General features: G+C 48.7%; 1 protein-coding gene across 1 annotated transcript in view; it reads right to left on the bottom strand.

Moving 5' to 3' along the window:
• The window catches only part of KIF11 (kinesin family member 11), a 298525-nt gene that overhangs the window by 209269 nt on the left and 69640 nt on the right, over window positions 1-19616 (bottom strand). The window contains exon 6 of the mRNA XM_086951983.1: window positions 131-316. Coding sequence (XP_086808109.1) covers window positions 131-316 — 186 coding nt within the window. The remainder of the gene's footprint in view (window positions 1-130; window positions 317-19616) is intronic.

The raw sequence follows: 19616 nt of genomic DNA, 5'->3' as shown, positions 1-19616 counted from the left end.
TAATAAGGCAATCAATGTTCGAAACGGTTCTTCCTCAACTTTTTTAAAAAAATGGTCACGGTGAAGAAAACTCAAACTAAGGTGTTCAAATGTAGACAAGATTCAAGAATAAAGTTACTTTAATAGATACCTTGTTACGGGGATCATCAAACATTTGAAGCCGCTCGCTAACATCTGGACATGGGCTCAAAAGATCAAAAAGTTCCTCATTGTAGATTTCAAGCAAAGATACTTTAACTGAGAATTCTGTACCATTTTCTGAAAGTTTCTCGAAAATCTGATGCAGCGTTCGTGGAATGATACCTGCAAGGGGATCCTGTAAAGATAAGTCACAAATTGAGCAAAGGCAAGTAGCTAAAAATTGCTTTAAAGCACTAATTTGAAGCCAGAGGTATTGACAAAGATAGCATAGGGGTAAAAAATCAGTTAACCTACAAGAAGCTTATGCAAGTTAAACACTTTCCAATCACCTAAGCATATAAACTCCCATCGAATTTACACTACATTTCTAATTTGGAGTATCTGAAGGAAAACTTTCATCTGGTATTAACTATATGACCTATATGAGGGATACAAACATTGATCACGTGTCCATGATCCCCTGCACACTAAACATCTCACCCTCAAACAAGTCCGTCAACAGCAATTTGCAACGTAATCAATGTTGCCAAACAGTGACTTTTTGATTAATCTAAAACCGCCAGAAATACTCAATTATAGGGCTATACATTTGTGCTTTGAAATCTTGTAGTTATGCCTGCAGACAACCCATTCAGTCTCCTATCAAGAACCCCAGGATTCTTGTTAGTGAGACTTGTCAGATGGCTTGAATCTGTTGCAGAATACAAAGACACACAAAATGGCTGAAGTTTAGAGAGCAAAGAACATCCTATCCGCACTCAGCCCGTCCACATTGATAGGCCAGCAGGCTAGAGGAAAACCTTCGAAAAGTAAGTATCCACCCTAAAGCGCAAGGCTATGATGGGCAACACTACACAATATATTAAAAAACGCCATTCCCACCTGCCCCATCTCAGTTCTTTCAAAGGTAATGACCTATCCAGAAAGCCACTTATGCACAACTACTCTAAGAAGCATGAAACAGAACAGTGTTCTGAACATGGCAATGACAGGACTGCATAAGGGGTAATGCGTACATCAAGTCACAGCACATATGGCTATATTAATGTTGGAATTAAAAAACAAGAACTATGAAAGAAGCATGCAATTTCCAATTCCTTGTTGGTGCTGTAACAGTACTGGTCTCAGGCAGCACATTTTAGCACAAACATAGATCAGGCTTATGCGGCATAATGAATTACATCAGTAAATCCTTTGGCCCTGTAACATCACTGCTTAAGCAAGAATCGACACATGGTTGTGGTGAACTCCTACTAAGCACATCCTGCAGGACAGTATAAGCAGAGCTCATCCGCTCCCCTACCTACCCACTCTGCGCTGTCAACTATTCGATCTTGCAGCAGTAAGCCTCATCTAGAACGGGTAATGCAGGCTTTTACAAAGAAAGAAATGGAATTTTAACTGTTGTACTGGACGAGAGAGGCCCTCACTACATTAGGTCAGTTAATAGTTGTCAACCCCTCTGAGCCCTGAGAAGCACTTTTAGTTGGTGTTGCTTTTCAGACCGTCTCAGACAATTTTTTTTTTTTTTTACACAAAATAGTCGGTTATACAGACGGCATTCCGCATATTCACAATGTACACGTTCTAAATAATTAGTCCCCTTCAGAGCCAGTGTTCAAGGACCAAGGTGCAATTTATCCCACAGAAAAAATCACTATTTTCTTTCTAAAACAGGCTTGATATTTACTCACCTACTGCTACAATCACCACAAAGTCGCACTGACTGCTACCAGAATGCGCAATGCTTCCAGGATAATAGTTACTTTTAGTCTTCAAAAGTCACAAACCAGATTGGAACTGCTTTTGGATGCGTTCTAGTTTCACATTCCAACAGTACAGACCATCATTTGCATGGCTCAATGCGAATACATTTAAAATACCATTCTGACAAACAAATGTCTTCACTTATATTTCCCTGTCAGGATGGTATCTTTCCCGTAACGCAAACAGGGATGAAAACTTGTAACCGACCATTTCATTTCGTGCCATATTCAATGTTCAACGAGAAAGACTGATGTTTTTTTACTACTAGTTGCTCTTGGACCATGCATCAGAAATATATTTACACAGAAATTAACCTTCCTATGGCACAATGAGCGTATATGGTGCATAAATGCATGACGCACTAAATTACGCTGCATCAGTAGTCCTTTTTCTTTTTCCCAAAACAACGCCCAAGTTTGGATTGCATCAGCTTTCCAAACCGTATCTATGCGTTATGGAATGGGCCATTTCTATGGGGAATCAAAATGCTCTGTGTAAACGTTTATAGCACAGAAACGTATCCAACACTTTGCATTCATGGAAGAGAATCCTTCATCCCTTTCATCAAAAAGTAAAAGCAGAAAAATGGTAAAACTGATTTCACTGACATTTCTACCAGCGCTTTGGGCTGCCCTGCGGAAACCTTTTCTACCTATGGCTGGCGCACTTACATTTACATAAACAGGACTGTAGCTCATATGAAATATTTTCTTCTATTCTACGTGGTTTACCATCTTTGTGTGCTTAAGCCATGCCTTCAGCTTATAGTACTGCAAAGCAAAATCGCACCCATTGTAAATGTACCCTTTCTGCAGGGTCACTCAAGACTTATTTAGCTTTGTGGCTAAACTCTATTTTTGCTGTCTGTAGGACTCTCTACCTTTTCCCCTGCTAACCAATGGTAAAGTGCTTGTGCTCCTCCTTTCAACAAAGGAAGATTGGTATACTCCAGACTGGCACATTTAACTCACCTACACGGTCCTAGTATACGGTACTAAGGTGTGCCCTAGGCCTGAAATGTAAACACACAAAAAAGCACAAGTAGATTGCTAAACCCTTTTTGCCATCCAATACAGTGACAATGTGAAAGGAACTTTTTAACCCCAAACATAAGATCCACTGATGACTACCTTATCTTCAGAAGACTACTCATGAGTTGGCTCTTCCCCACATAACCACCATACCCAAATATACAGCATATCCCTCTGTATAGAAGCATTTATTTGGACTATAATTGTGTATCTACATGTGTGTTTTGCTTTTTAGAAACTCGTATAACAAATAGGTTTTCAAATATATAGATATTTGTGAGTTGTGGTTAATAAATGTAAATACTACTTCTGGTTATAGTATTCTATGTTTATCATGTATATAGGTGACTAAATACATCTTTTATCATATTTATCTAAAATTGATTAATTTTTGAATTACAAAAATAAACTTTACATACAGCAATACTTGATAATCTGAGTTTATAAATACAACTTAAATCTACATATATTACCTTCCTTATACATAGATACCTTCCATGAACTTGCGTATCTTTATATTTATTACTTTGCTTTTAATTCAGCACCTCCAACGCACTACCCTATATCTTACCCTATACATCTTGCAATATATCTCCTAACTCCACTCACTCAACCCAAACCCCATTATACTATGTGCCCCCAAATAACCCTTTCTAGACTTACTTCTCACGCTATACCTCTCTAAATATATCCTCTACCTCCACTCTCATCCCAAACCTCATTCTACTACGATCCCCAAAATAACCCTTTGCAGACTCTTCCCTCCTCTACCCCTATTGCATCAACTCATACCTCTTACTATTCATATCTCCCAAACTAGCCTTTTTAAACCCCTCTCTGACTTTCCCCCTCAACCTTCCCTTTACTCATCCCAAACCTCCTCCTACTGCTAAGAGCTTAAAACAAACCAAAATGAAATAAATTTCTAGATCCTTCCCTCTTCTATCCCCCCACTATCCTTTCCAATCCAAATAACAGACTAACATGTCCACCAATCAAATTAATTTAATATTTCCGTATACTAATTACTATCTAATCCTGCCTGGGTTCTGAAGTAGATTGCAACCCGCCTAAAAGAATTTCAACACCTCATATGGGGTAGAAAGCGCTATGTGAATGCAAACTTTTCCCTCTTCCATCCCTCCACTATACTGTTTCAATACAAATAAACTTGCATGTCCACCACTCAAATTAATTTCATATTCCCTATACTAATCTCACCACTAATCCTTTTTGTATTCTGGAGTAGCATGCTACTCACCAAAAAAGCGATCAGGCACCTAGTCAGGGATAGTATGCGCTAAATGAATGCAATTACAATACAATGATGGCAGGTCTGCCACCAGTAGCCTGTCTGTGCAGGTTTTTACTGCAAATTTGACCGGTCAAAATAAGCTCCTTTTTTAAGGCAAAAACCTTCATTTTAAATATTTTAAGTCACCCCCAAGTAGGCTTTACTCCCCATAGGATAGGGTGCATGGTTTTAAAAAGTAGGATATGTAAACTTTTATTGTTAAACATGCCCTCACAGCAACTGGACCCTCAAAACCATTTTCACTGTCGCAGGGCTGGTTGTTCCATAGAAAATCTCTGGGATTAAGTTTAATAAACGTTCCCTATTGAGGAAAAAGCTAAAAATTAACATTTGTATTGTATTGTATTGGCACTTATAGAGCGCATGGCTACCCCAAAGCATCCCAGCGCTGCGCGGGGTTAAGAGAGGGGGACTGCTCTCTTATGCGAACAGCCAGGTCTTTAATGGTTTTCGGCACTTCAGATGGTTTGGTTCGCTCCGTAGATGTAGTGGAAGGGCATTCCAAAGTCTGGCAGAATTCAGTGAGAAAAGCCTACCGCCACTTCTTGCCTTCATGATCCTGGGAACCACAGCAAGATGGGGTTCATTTGATCAAAGTACCCTGTTTGCCCTGTACGGGTGAATCATGGTCTTTGTGATTACTGGTCTGTCTCCTTTCAGTGCCTTGTGGGCTATGCAGAGAGCCTTGAAGTTTATTCACTCCTGTACTGGGAGCCAGTGGAGAGAGCGAAGGGACAGTCTTGCTAAGCAGCGGTTGGGGGTGTCAGTGAGCAGCCTTGCCGCACAATTCTGTATGACCTGTAGTTTTAAAATAACTTCCTTTGGGGCACCTAAATAAAGAGCATTACCATAATCCAATCTGGACAGAATCAGGGCCTGGGTCACTAGTCTTTTTGCAAGCAGGGGAAGGAGCAGGAGGATTTCGCGAATAATTCTTAGTCGGCCATAGCATTAGGCGGCCGTCCTCCTCGCCTGGGATTTGAAGGGGAGGTTCTGGTCAAGCCAAATTCCCAGGCTTTTGATCTCAGTTTGGGGGGTTGGCAACAAGCCCATAGTGGAGGGCCACAAGGTTTTTAGAAAGGAACTCCGTGAGTTGCCCAATATCATGAGTTCTGTCTTTTAACCATTGAGTTTCAGGTGGGAGAGACTCATCCATTTTGCGACTTCCTCCAGACAGGGGAGGAAACCATTGGCTTGTTGGCTAGGGTGACTACGCGACACAACAGAGTGTCGTTGGCGTAACATTTTTGACCTTTGTAATATTTAGAATAAGCCCAATTTACTGATGAAGTCAGATTTGTAATATATATATATTCTGGAAAGAGGAGGTTTAAAATGTCACCTTTGCCGGTCTACATTCCCTAGAAAATAAATCTTGGTTTTGTTCACTTACTTTTGCTAGCTAGCAATCAGCATTTCAGTGGGCGTGACTGAGGTGTTAACTTGCTCCCAGAACAATAACAAAAGGCCCTAGGTGGAGGGCAGTGTTGTGTGCTAGACAGGATGGTCAGTGACCTGTACCCAAAGACTTGATTAACTTCAAAGAGGCCTACTCTGCCACAAGCAGATTAAGTGAGCATCCAGGCCTGCACTCTCCCTTGTCTCCCTCAGCCAGAGCGTCCTCCATTGTAGTGATGACAGGGCACTGCTTGCACAAATTGTTATATTAGCATGAGCTTATTAGAAGTTTAAACACCATTTTGCCACTTTGCAGCTTTTGCACACAACAATACATGTAACTGTTGTTGTAAGTTAAAGTGCTTGATTTTCCACGCATGAGAATGGTATGTTTTTCAAATCCCTAGACTTACATCGCAACCTTAGTCTGTACACTGCGTGCAAAAGCCTTCAAGGTCCGCATAACAATGTATGCTGTTATTCAGGTTGATCGGCCCACACTATAGACACAACACGCACTCAGCTGCAACCAACTGAAATCCTAGTGCCTTTAATATTGCACTGCCTGCATGATTTGGGCACTTGGAGAAAAACTTTTTCCAAGGACATAGAGCTTTGCTGATCCTGTGATGTGATTCACGTCTGCCGATCTTGTAGGTATGGAGTTCCCCATTCAAGCCTGCCGATCTTGTAGGTATGGAGTTCCCCATTCAAGCCTAAGAGAACTTCTACTATTAAACCTGGTTCCCAGCAGGGGAGGGTGGTTCACAAGGCGCTATAGGACCTGTTTCCACAATCATTATAATAGGATTTCTCCCTTTGAGTTTTATGGAATTTTAACAATGCTGATTGTATTATTTCTAATCATATGCCCGCTTATGTTAGCCAAAGAACAAGTTACTTACCTTCGGTAACGCTTTTTCTGATAGATACAGTATCTGCCTGTGGATTCCTCACCTTGTGAATATCCCCCTTGCGCCAGCAACGTTCGGAAAATTCTTCGTAGCACGCCGGCGTGGACGACGTCATAGGAGCGCGGCATTGCGCGCGACTCCGTCTGACATCACCGACTCCTTATAAGGCCCACGTCGGCGTGATGACGTCAGTTCCGCCCTTTTTTCCGTGCCTTCGAGGCACCCGGACGGACCAACAAATATATACATATATACAATATACACAGTACATGCAAACTAAAAACATTTAAAGTGCAAAACCATAAAATTCCAGAAATACAAATTCATAAATACATTTGCACATAAACCCAGGTACAGCAGAGTGGACAACGGGGAGGCGGGTGGGTCAGTGAGGAATCCACAGGCAGATACCGTATCTACCAGAAAAAGCGTTACCGAAGGTAAGTAACTTGTTCTTCTGATAGATACATCTGCCGTGTGGATTCCTCACCTTGTGAATAGAGTCCCACAGCAGTCCCCACTCCCGGAGGAGGGTGACCACTCTGCTCTACCAGGAAATCTTGGAGAACAAACGCGCAAAGTGGCCGTCCCTCCCCACCTCAGCATCCAAGCAGTAGTGCTTCGCAAAAGTGTGGAGGGAGGCCCATGTCGCGGCCCTGCAAATGTCCTCAACAAGAACACCTCTAGACAATGCAGATGTTGCAGACTTCGCTCTAGTTGAATGAGCTCTAATACCCTGAGGAGGGTCCTTACCCGCCAGAGAGTAGCAAATCTTGATGCAGAGGATAATCCACCTGGAAAGTGTGCGCTTGTGCACCGCTCTGCCCTTCTTGCAGCCAGCAAAACCCACGAAGAGCTGATCGTCAATACAATAGTCTTTAGTCCCATCAAGATAGAAACTAACCGCTCTCTTCGGGTCCAAGCGATGAAGCCTCTCCTCCTCCTTGGAAGGGTGTGGGGGAGGATAAAAGGTAGGAAGGGTAATGGATTGTCCTAGGTGGAAGGGAGTAACCACCTTAGGTAGAAAAGCAGCCCTGGTCCAGTGAACCATTCTTTCAGCATGAATGGACAAGAACGGGGGCTTGGAACTAGGAGCCTGAAGCTCACTTGCCCTCCTTGCCGAGGTAATTGCAATCAAGAAGACCGTTTTAAAAGAAAGAAGCCTCATGGGACACTTGTGCAAGAGTTCAAATGGAGAACCCATCAGATAAGTTAACACAAGATTCAAGTCCCAATGAGAAACAATAAAGGGAGAAGGAGGGAATTTATTAGTAAGTCCCTTCAAAAATCTTAATACTACAGGAGATTTAAAAAGAGAGGGCTGATCCGGCAAACAGAGAAATGCCGATAAGGCCGAAAGATATCCTTTGACAGTGGCAACAGCAAACCCTTGCCGTGCCAGAGAAAGAGCAAACAACAAAATGTCAGACAAATGAGCCTTCAATGGGTCAACATCCCTCTCCCTACACCAAGAGACAAACTTAGACCACCTATATGAATAGATGGACTTGGTGGAGTCGCGTCTGGCAGAAAGAATGACATCCACCACATCGTGAGAGAGAGAAGGAATTCAGATTGCCCCGTTCAATCTCCAGGCATGAAGGTGTAATGTCTGGAGGTGGGGGTGTAGAACCTGCCCCTCCATCTGAGAGAGGAGGTCTGCCCTGAGAGGGAGACGGAGCGGCGGGTGAGAGGAGAGGTGGAGAAGGTCCGAATACCACACCCTTCTTGGCCAATCCGGGGCGACCAATATGACTTGGGCCCAGTCTTGGCGAATCTTCCTCAGAACCCGAGGAATCAAGGGTATGGGAGGAAACGCGTAAAGGAGCTGACCTCCCCAGCTCAACTGAAACGCATCGACCAACGCTCCTTGCATCGGATACTGGAGACTGCAGAATGACAGGCAGTGAGCATTCTCGCAAGTGGCAAACAGATCCACCCGAGGAGTCCCCCACATCTGAAAGATGTCGTGAACAACCTCCGGGTGAAGCCTCCACTCGTGGTCGGCAGAGAACTGCCGACTGAGAACGTCCGCACGAACATTCAGAACTCCGGCCAGATGATTTGCCATCAGACAAATCTGATGATCCTGAACCCAGGACCAGAGACGCAGAGCCTCTTTGCAGAGACACCACGACCCTACTCCTCCCTGCTTGTTGATGTACCACATCGCGGTCGTGTTTTCCGTCAGGACTTGGACCGACAGACCGCAAAGGGAAGGGAGGAAGGCCTTGAGCGCCAGACGTATGGCCCGCAACTCTAGAAGGTTGATGTGAAGCAACCTTTCCTCTGGAGACCAAAGACCCTTGACCTCCAGGTCCCCCAGATGAGCACCCCACCCTAGAGTGGATGCATCCGTCACTGACTCCCTGAGATCTCCGTTGTGCTGATACCACTGCCTGCGAAGGCACCACTGGAGTGCCCTCATGTGCCAGCGTGCATGGTTGACCAACAGAATGCAAGAAGCCATCAGACCGAGCAGGCGAAGGACCTTCAGGACTGGAACGACCGCTCCATTGTAAAATAAAGGAATCATTTCCTGAATGTCGCGAATCCTTTGTGGAGGAGGGAATGCACGACATACAGTAGTGTCCAGTAAAGCACCTATGAACAGATTGCGCTGGGAGGGCACAAGGTGAGATTTGGACACGTTTATCGAAAAACCCAACCTGTACAACAGCTGCGATGTCTCTTGCAGGTGATGAAGCACCTTCTCGGGCGACTCCGCTTTGATCAGCCAGTCGTCCAGATAGGGGAACACAGGAATCCCCGATCTCCTGAGATGAGCTGCCACCACCGCCATCACCTTGGTGAAAACTCGAGGCGCAGTATTAAGTCCAAACGGAAGGACCGCAAACTGGTAGTGTTGCGAACCCACCGTAAAACGGAGATACTTCCTGTGCGACTGCAGGATCGGGATGTGAAAATACGCATCCTGCAAGTCGATTGACACCATCCAGTCTTCTTCCAACAGCGCTTCAAGAACCTGCGCAAGAGTGAGCATTTTGAACTTCTCCTGCTTGAGATAGAGATTCAAAATCCTGAGGTCCAGGATTGGATGCAACCTGCCATCCTTCTTGGGGATCAGGAAATACCGGGAGTAGCACCCCTGACCCCTCTCCTGCTCCGGGACCACCTCTATCCCACCTTTTCTGAACAGAGCCAGGACTTCTTCCTGCAGACGAACTAGGTGGTCCTCCGAACAAAAACCCTGGCGAGGAGGGTAATTGGGTGGGAACTCCTGGAAAGGAAGAGCATACCCATTTTCTACGAGATTGAGAACCCAAAGATCTGATGTAACCGATTCCCAATCCCGTAGAAAATGAGTAAGCCGGCCCCCCACCGGAGCCACATGATCCAGAATGGCGGATCTAGGGCTGCTTTGCTGCAGAGGGAGGGGGTTGATTATTAGAGGAAGAGGAGGAGGAGGAGGCCTGGCGTCCACGGCCTCGGCCCTTTTGCTTTCCTCTGTAGGTCTTATACAGAGGATTCTGTCGCTGCTGCTGCTGCCGCCCCTGGTTGTAGGAACGAAAAGTGGATCTGCCAAATCCCCTAAACATCCTAGCTGCAGAGCCCCTTGTCTGAAGGCCCAAAGACCTCGCCGTAGCCCGGCTGTCCTTTAATCTCTCCAGGGCTACGTCAGCTTTCTTACCAAAGAGGCCTGTCCCATCAAATGGCAAGTCCAACAAGGTAGACTGAACATCAGAAGAAAAATCAGAGGACTTAAGCCATGCAGCCCTTCTGGTTGCAACAGTAGAGCCCATAATCCTGGCAACAGAGTCCACCGTGTCCATACCGCTCTGTATTACCATACGGGCTGCAGCCGGAGTATCAGAGACTACTTAGTTAAAGTTCTTCCTATCATCCTCTGGAAGCTTAGATGAAAGTTGTTTCACAGAGTCCATCAACGCATGAACATATCTCCCCAATAGGCAAGTAGCATTAGTGGATTTCAAAGCCATGCTACCTGAGGAGAAAATCTTAGCAGACTGGTCCAATTTTTTAGAGTCCTTGTCTGCCGGCACCTGAGGGAAAGAACCCGCAGCTCTGCTGGAACAAGCAGCCTGCACCACCAGACTCTCCGGAGCAGGATGTGAGGAAAGAAATTGAGGGTCATCAGGAGCCACCCTGTAACGCCTTGCCACCGACCTGGAAACCGCAGGAGCAGTTAAAGGTCTCTTCCAAACCTCCTTTATTGGCTCAGTCAATGCATCAGTAAAAGGAAGTGTAGGCTCTATAATTGAAGAAGGCGAATGTAAAACTTCATCGAGGATGTTGGGCTTGTACTCAACAGTGGGCAAAGTCAAGCCTAGCAAATCCGCAGCCATCCTAATAACGACGTGATAGGGTGCTATGTCCTTAGATGGAGTATCCGAAACGGATGGCAAACCCCACTCAGGAGAAAGTTCCAGGCCACTTGCGCTTTGGAGGTCCTCAAAACAATCCCCCTGATCCTGTAACTCTCCTTCCTCAACCTCGGAGTCCATATACTCCTTCTCCTCCAAGAAGCATTGAGCTCTGCGCCTCGACCATTTCATGCGGACCGAAGACGACGGATCCGGCAAAGACTCAGACGGCGCCGGAGCCGACGTCGAGCGAGGAGCTTGAGGACGGGAAGCACCACGATCCGAATCACCACGAGGCCGATCCGGAGTCGGCGAAGCCGCAAGTGAAGTAGACTACCTCGGCGGCGCCGTACCGAGCCAAGGAGCACAAGGCGTCGGCATAAACGGCATAAAGGGGGCCGGGGCATAAGCCTGAGGCACACCTAAATTAAAGGACAAAGGACCCATGGGACCAACTGGTGCGCCAGTGGGGTACATAGCCCTCGAATAAACACCAAACATGGCATTTAAAAACTGCGAGGGATCCTGACCTGGACCTGGAAAGGGAGGGTACGAACCCAACGGCCGCTCCGAAGGAGGCTGATCCGGCAAAGGTGCACCCTGGCCCTCTTGATTATCAGGCTCCACAACCGGAGTCGGTGCTCGAGGAACCTCTTCTTCATGCACCGAAGAATGGTGCGACTCCAGATCCGGTTCCTGTTCCTGAACCCGAGAACCCACATGAGAAAGAGCCGGTGAAGGAGACACGAAGTCCTTGTGATGTTCACAAGACTTCTTCTTCGAATCAGAAGACTCCTTGCCAGAGTGATGTCTGGAGTGATGCTTACTCTTGTGCTTCTTCCTCGAGGAGCTCGAAGCATGGCCCGAGGCCGACTTGGATCCAGACCTCGACCTCTCTCTAGACCTCGACCTCTCTCTGGACCTCGACCTCGCTTTGGACCTCGAAGCCGACCTCGACTTAGACCGCCTGGAAACCGACCTCGAAGACCTTCCGGCTTCTCTTTCCTTCACCTTCGCAAGTAGAAGCTTCGCCTCCCGCTCTCGCAAGGCCTTGGGGTTCATCTTGAAGCAGGAACGACATCGTGATCCGACCCAAGACACCACAGACAGTCGGAATGCGGATCAGTGATCGACATCATTCGGGCACAGGAACCACATTGTTTGAAACCAGTCTTCCTCGACGAAGAAGAAAATCTCAAAAGAGAAACTGTAACAGCAAATCGCAACAAGATACAAAAAGTATCGCAGAAGATCCCAGAAACCGTTAGCGTCGACGACGCGGAAAAAAGGGAACTGACGTCATCACGCCGACGTGGGCCTTATAAGGAGTCGGTGACGTCAGACGGAGTCGCGCGCGATGCCGCGCTCCTATGACGTCGTCCACGCCGGCGTGCTACGAAGAATTTTCCGAACGTTGCTGGCGCAAGGGGGATATTCACAAGGTGAGGAATCCACATGGCAGATGTATCTATCAGAAATACTGCATATTAGAGCATGTAGTTAAAATAAACATTTTAAACGTTACCGTGTCGGATTACTCACGTTGTGGACTGGTATGAGAATAGAAACAAAAGTGTTCTTGATTCCCACCATTCCTGAGAGTACCTAAAGTCGCATGTTCTGGGTTGTCTAATCATTGGTAGCTTCGCTGTAGGACAGAGAGCTAATGAGACACCGATGCTAGTCGGTTAGGGGTTCTGGGTACTAAGGTGAGTTTTTTTGGTACACCCCAATTTACTGAGGTCCGAGTTTCCTGTGCATAGTTCTGTGCATGAGCAGAAACCCCGCAACACCATCACATGGGCCTCTCTTTGACATCAGTGTCAGATCCTGCTGGAGTTCAATGCCTCTTTGACAGGTCTGCTGGGCTTATTCCTATGACATTTGGGGCACGCTTCAAGTGACAAAAACAGAATGCCAAAACAATTTATGTGTATCCACTGTGATTGCTGAAAGCTTATCTTTGTATTACCAGACTTCGGTCTGAGCTTATTGACTGTACAGGGACTGCTTCAAACTGGATTTTAGTGTTAAATGTGGGAGGACCCTGTGATTACCACAGTACACTCCCCACATGCACAAACCAAGCCCTCAGAGCCCAGGTTTAGTGTGGCCAAGCACTTTGGCCATCTTGAAAATGTTAGAAGAGGGTAGGTTTAGTCCCTGGGACCCTTTACCCCATTAAAGCATTCCCAGGGTTAGCCCCACCTGCCAAGCATAAATGTGGCATCTACATGTACACCAACTTCAAAACACTTATGGAAAGTCAGAAGAGGATTAAAACCGCTATCTGAGACCCAAGAAGAGCACTAACGTACTAGATCTGCTTCCCCTATAGTCCCCCAGACTAAAAAGTGGACTCAGAGGGTCAGAAGGCTAACCTGTTCAAGTTACAGTGAAACATCAAGCTACACAAGGCCTTTTCTGCAACTGCGCAGCAGACTGGTGGCAACAGGACCTGGATTGGACTCTGCCTGCCACCCTGCAAGTCTCCCCCGGGTCCAGGCTGGATTTAGAAGCTTACTATTGAGGTGGTTTTTGACATAAATTACAAAAAACAAAAAGGTAAATTGTTTATCTAGGAAGAACCTAGTTAGTGTATCAGTCTTACTCTCCATTATGGTGAGCAACAATTTACACCTAGGTTCCATTTTACTGCGACAACTATCATTGGCACTTTGTGCTTTTTGATGGGTTGAATTCAGATTTATTCAGTGATTTAAGTAGCTCACCCTGAAAAGGACTCGTATTGCTTGAGTTAGGTATTTACCCACCCTCAACCGATTGATCATATGGATTGAAATACCTCGGTTGCATCAATGGGAGTAATTTTTCTGTGATGTGCATTATATACCTCTTTCAAGAAAGCCTGCCTTCATCCTGTTCCTTTAAAAAGACACAATTTTTTTTATTGCAAATTTTGATTGCAAGGATATGGCTGCTGCTTTTAGGCAGCATGGTTTCTTTTTTTCATTTCCAGCATATGCCACAACATTTAAAATCATGCTGGATAAAAAAAAATAAAAAAAAGCAAAAAGAAGAAATTGGCACTTCAAAACCAGATCATTGGCTTTCCTGAAGCTCTTTTTATGTGGCAGAAGATAGGAGACTTAGGAAGTGAAAGAGGAGCAGTAACAAAATGTAGCTTGTGGGGCGTGGCCTGTGGCGACAAGATGGCGGTTGCACTCCAAGAGTGTGCCAGACCCCTCCGTCATTCGCCTTTCATCCCCTTGTCAGCAACAGCCATCCGCTCTTCTTACCTGCCTGTGGAGACCCCTCATACAGAGGGCGTTGTTCGGATCGGCTTGCCTGACGATTCTGAGCCACTGACGCTTGGCTCTGGACTCTGCCGTCCCGACACTCCGAGGCCGTAAGATGGCGGCCTCCGCCGAGGCCCAGCAGTGAGTGGGCGCCAACATCCCGTGAGGCCACTGATGCTGCACCCCATCCTGCCTGAAACCCTCGGCATCGCCTGGCCTGACTCCTGTGTGCAGATCCGCTTGGCTGACATTGCTCCGTTGCCGTACCTTCGGCCCGCGCCCTTCATACCTGCAGGCCGGCGCCCGGGTCTGAAGCTGAGGAGCCCCGGGCGCCTGCTCGATACTCTGGTGAGGCCGGTGTCTGAAATGCGCCTCCCGAGGCCCCGATGCTTTAGCGGAGTATGTTCCTTTGACCGTCCCGAAGTGGACTGATTTGAGACCAGAGGCGGGGCGCCAACCCGGTGAATGGGGCCTGCAAGGGGGGGGGGGGGAGGTTGGGGTGGATTCAGCTCTACCTTGTCAGCTAGCGTTGAGGGGGAGCGACATCAGTGTTCCTTTGCCCCACCCCATCGCCGGCCTGCGCTGCCCTCTTCTGCTCTGTTGCCCCTACACGACCCTACAGGATTCCTCCTGCATTTGAAAGAGTGGGCGCGGGGGCCCGCGTCTTCTTCCCATTCTGAGGCAGCCTTCCCGCTGCGTTTGGGTCGGGAGGCGGAGGCCTCTGTTGTGACCTGTCGGCAGGCGGAGCGCCACAGTCTTGGGAGGCACGCCAGCACAGACTCTCCCTCCTTGGTCACGCGGGCTTTGCAGCGCCTTGCTCAGTTCCTCCAGCTGCCCTGAGGCCAAGATTTGCCCCCACACTCTGTGCATGGAGGGCTAGCTAGGAGGATCACATCTGGCGACCCTGAGGCCTCCGCGAGCTACATCTCCTGGTCCACCCTGCGTGGGTTCGGCAAGGCTGCAGGACAGGGCCCTCTGGAGAGCTTCTCAGGGGCCAGGATCTGAAGGGGCACCAGCACAGGCTGCCTGCAGCTCCGGCGAGGGAGGACCTGGGGCGTTCAAAAGCACGTTCCCCGGTGGATGAAAGTGGGCCTGGGGATCGGCTGCTGTGTCGGGTAGCCCCCTGAGCCTCTCTGGCTGGCCCACCTCCCACTACCTTTGCCTGATCCCTCACGCCTACACCACCGCTGCTCAGGCCTGGAGACACCACTCTAGGTGAGGTGAGTCCACTGTGGGTTTCTGTCTCCTGCCTGCTGGGCCCACCGGAGCCACCTGGTCATACCGAGGACCCTCGCCCCACGCCTTGGCACAAGTGCACTCACAGACGAGAACTCCTGCCTGAACTCGGCCACGTGGATCGAGCTGCGCAGAAGGCCTCAAGGACTTGCAATCTCCACGCTATTACTGGACGACGTGACTTGCTCTATCACCCTCCCTTCGCTTTCCTTGCTGGACGCCCACTTGCTCCCTGGGACTGCCACCTTTCTCCTAGCGGGCTGCAGAGGTGGGATTGGTTTAGTTGGGCCCACTGACCGGTGGGTGACCCACGCCGCGGGCCCTTCTTACCTCCACCCTCTTCGACCGAGCTTGGATTGCTCCCGGCGGCTTCGAGGCTCACAGTGGGTTCGGCCGTCGAGTTGGGCGATAGGGATGGGTGCCAAGCCCGTGGGCGCCATCGCCCCCTGGGGCCTGTGACCTCCGACCGGGGTAGTCCCACGCGTGAGTATTGATGGCTTGGGCACCCGCCCAACCTGAGATAGAAATCGATAGTCTGTGATCCCTCCATTCACCTTGGGAGTAATCCAGGCCCAGTGCTCACGAAGAAGATGGGCAAGGATCGTGCACCAAAGACACCGGCGCCACAAACTCAAACCAAAATGGACCAGTACACTATTGCAGACCGCAGCACGGCAGAGGGAGCATTGAGTGGCCCCTCCCTGGTGGGGAGTGATCTCTCAACCATCATCCGTCTTCCAGGCGATTGGCACCTCGCAGGCTTCCGTGGAGAGCAAGATCGGCGAGGTGCGGGTCGATGTGGCCTTTATCGGCCAGGACCTCCACAACGCCATGGCGCGATTGTCTGAGGCAGGTGGCTCGCCTGCAGACCCAGATATCTGAGCTGTACCGCAGAGGACGCAGAGAATCGCTCGAGGCGGAACAACCTGCGCCTCATAGGTTTCCCTGAAAATGCTGAACAGGGCCATGCAGGCACCTTCGTTGAGACATGGATTAAGGCCTGAATTCCTGCAGAGGCCCTCTCGCCGTGGCTTGCCATTGAGCGCGCACACCATTCTCTGGCGGCCAAACCCCCACCGGAGCACCTCCACGCCCCATTGTCATTCGGATCCTTAACTTCTGCAACAAGGCTGCGGTCCTGAGAGAAGACTGACTGCATGGTCCCTTGAAATATCAATACAGCAACATAATGATCTTTCCGGATTACACAAGGGACATGCAGGCACAGCGTCGTACTTATGAAGAAGTTAAACAGAAACTCTGTAATTTGGGCCTGTGATATGGGCTCCTCTTCCCGGCTCGCCTCAGTCATTTTTCAGGACATGCAATTTTCTTCGACACCCCTCAGGCGGCCTGGACATGGCTCACAGAAGAACGGACTTTGAGAGTCCGTCCTGCCTCTCCCCCCTACCCAAAATCGGGCCCTTCCCAACCACCTCCTCCACCCAAGCAGCAACGGAGACACAATCGCTCCCGGGTGTTATTTACTGTGTGCGATTATAAATGCTTAACTAAATGCGCCCTACAGATTAGCCTTGACTGCTCTCGCCACGCAACCTAGAGGGTGAGCAGGGGTAATTCTTAAAGGTAGTTCCCTTGCCCTGACTAGAGGAGAGGGTCCCTGCTTGTCAAGTGCATACTTGCGCCAACCAGAGACCCCAAATTCTAACACTCGCCAATTCTGGCGACGGGGGTAGCATTCCACCCTTCTAGAGGGACATGACATGTATGTAACTGTGAACCCCGGTTAAAGTTAACTCGAGCCTCAGCATCACAAAATGGATGCTGCCACCACAGACACAAGTCTGACCTCCTGCTGCTGGGAGTCCTTCCAGCGAGGGAGGCTTGGACAAAGGGTTTCCTGCCTTGGGAGGTGCTAGCACCACCCCAGACAGGATTTTGTGTATTAGGTAGGACAGGGCTGAAAGGAATGAGACATGCCTGGGGCACACAAGGTGTCCCTGTGCATACACTGGTCTAAACCAGTTCCTGGGGCACTCCAGCCCCAGAGCTGGCGCAAGACCGGACAAAGGAAAGGGGGTGTAACCACCCCCCTTCCTGGTCCCACCCAGAGGAGGGACCTAGTCGTAGTGCAGTCCCCCTTTAGCCGGATAAAGGTAGGAGCTGGTCCCATTCCAAATTAGATTATCCTGATCAACTTTACAAGAAGAAACTCTGGACTTCGACGTTCTGCTCCACAGCAGACTGAAGAAATCTCCCTTGTGGGCAAGGAGTCTCCATCCTGCAGAAGCAGGCACCATCAGCGTACAGCGGCTTCCCTTTGTCGTCTTCCTGCAAGGATCCAGACTTCAGAGCCCGACGAGACCCGGATTCCCAGACCTCTCCGACCTCTACCTACATCTGCAGCACAGCTGAGACCCGTGGGTGCGACGAGACACGTGGGACCGGCCATCTTGAAAGAAGCAGCACTTCGCTCCAGCACGACTTCAGAGGCATCCTCGTCCAAGTGCTTTGGGGACTGAGAAGCCCCGACCCCGAGCAGCTCCTGCATCGAAGACCAGCCCTCCAGCATCCACGAGATCTGCGTGGGGCCCTTCTGCCTGTTTGCTGCTCGACGCGTTGTCTGGTCACTTGCCGGCTGGCTAGTGGCCTCCTAGACGACGAACTGCGAAATCTTCACTGCTGGTCTGGTTGCTCCAGACTGGCCCTTGCTCCCTTCCAAAAGAGGAGCACCCCGGACCCTCCTGGTCCACTCTAGACGCTGTTTCCACTCACCGCGTGGGTTGCCTTTGCCAAGGCCTGTTGACTCCGAATCCGAAGACGACACCGCCGACAGCGAGAGCCTGCCTGGGACAGCTCGTGCCTCCATCCTGGTCGCAGACACCACCTGCTCCACGTGGCTGCTGAGACAAGCGTCCACCTTCACCTGATCGAGACAACGACATCTGGTTCCACTCCAGTCACTGGCAAGTGACTTTGAACAGTGTCCCCCTCTGCTTTCAGGTTCTTCTCTTCACTGATCCACCCTTGGATCACACCGGACATCTTCCTCCTGACCGCCTGCAGCATCTTTTCCTCCAGGCTCCATAGACTTCAACGCCGGAACCTGACACGACTTGGCACCTATGCACCCACAGCCTGTGGGTGAGGTAACACGAGCATTTCGGTGCTCTAGGAGAGTCAAGCTACCCTTGTGTCCAGTTCCACAGTCATTTTTGTCCTATCTAGTCAGGGGCGTCCGTACTCCCCTTTTCTTAAAACTGTACTGTCCATAGACGTTTGTACGCATCTCGCGTGTGATTTCACACTCACACGCGTTCCGTGGGCCTCCTAGTACTTACCTAGTATATCGTGGTCCCAGCAATCCTGGACAGCTCCATTCCTTTGATGGACTTTCACATTACACTTACTTAGTATATGGTTTGTCGTGTCCTTAGGGCACCATTGTAAATCGTGCAACTTAAACGTATTTTTCCTAAGAGTTTGTCATGTGCTTATCCCTCTGACCTCATAAAGAGTTCAGAGGTGTATGTTAGTTAATAAATACTTGTTTATTTTCATAACAACCTGTGTGGTGTCCTTTCAATTGGTATTCAAGGGGTTATATGTGATAAAACAGCTGGCTTCAAATGCCAAAAGAGTTTAGCCTAAAGACTGCTTTTGTCCATGCTACCATTAGGATAGCTGGTCTATAAGGTTGACTTTACAACCAATCACCATAAGGGTTGTTTGGACTGATACAAGGTGATCACTAGAATTAGTGAGCATCATATATCAGGCCAACTACTCACAATGTGTACCCTTGTTCATCCTGCTATATTGAGACAGTGGCTTGCTTTGGGGTCCGATGAGCAGGAAGTCACCAATGGTATAGTTCACAGCTTTCCAAACTGTGTTGCGCGACACGTTACTGTGTCGCGCCCCAAGCGTAGGTGTATCGCTGCGGGATGTGATGTGATGACCACTGTTCCCAGGAGCGTGCAGTGCTGTGTGTGAAGCGCGCACACACAGCACATCCCAGGAGAGCATTCCGCCGCTCGCATTTAAAAGTGGCGTCGCGAAAAATGCAAATTTCCTTTCTTCTTCTGCAAGTGCTGCATTTACTTCTTAATGAAGCGCAGCCAGAGGCTGTTACTGAGCCTTTGTGAAAATATTTGGTAATTACAGCACCATCATGCGCTGCAATGAACAAATATTTTCACAATGGCCCACAATCGGCCCCCAGCTGCGCTCCTTTAAGATAAGAA

This window comes from Lissotriton vulgaris, unplaced genomic scaffold (genome assembly GCF_964263255.1).
Source record: "Lissotriton vulgaris unplaced genomic scaffold, aLisVul1.2 SCAFFOLD_1934, whole genome shotgun sequence".
NCBI classification, from domain to species: Eukaryota; Metazoa; Chordata; class Amphibia; order Caudata; family Salamandridae; genus Lissotriton; species Lissotriton vulgaris.
The sequence above is the reverse complement of the archived record's forward strand: the minus strand, read 5'-3'. Positions and strand labels throughout refer to the sequence as shown.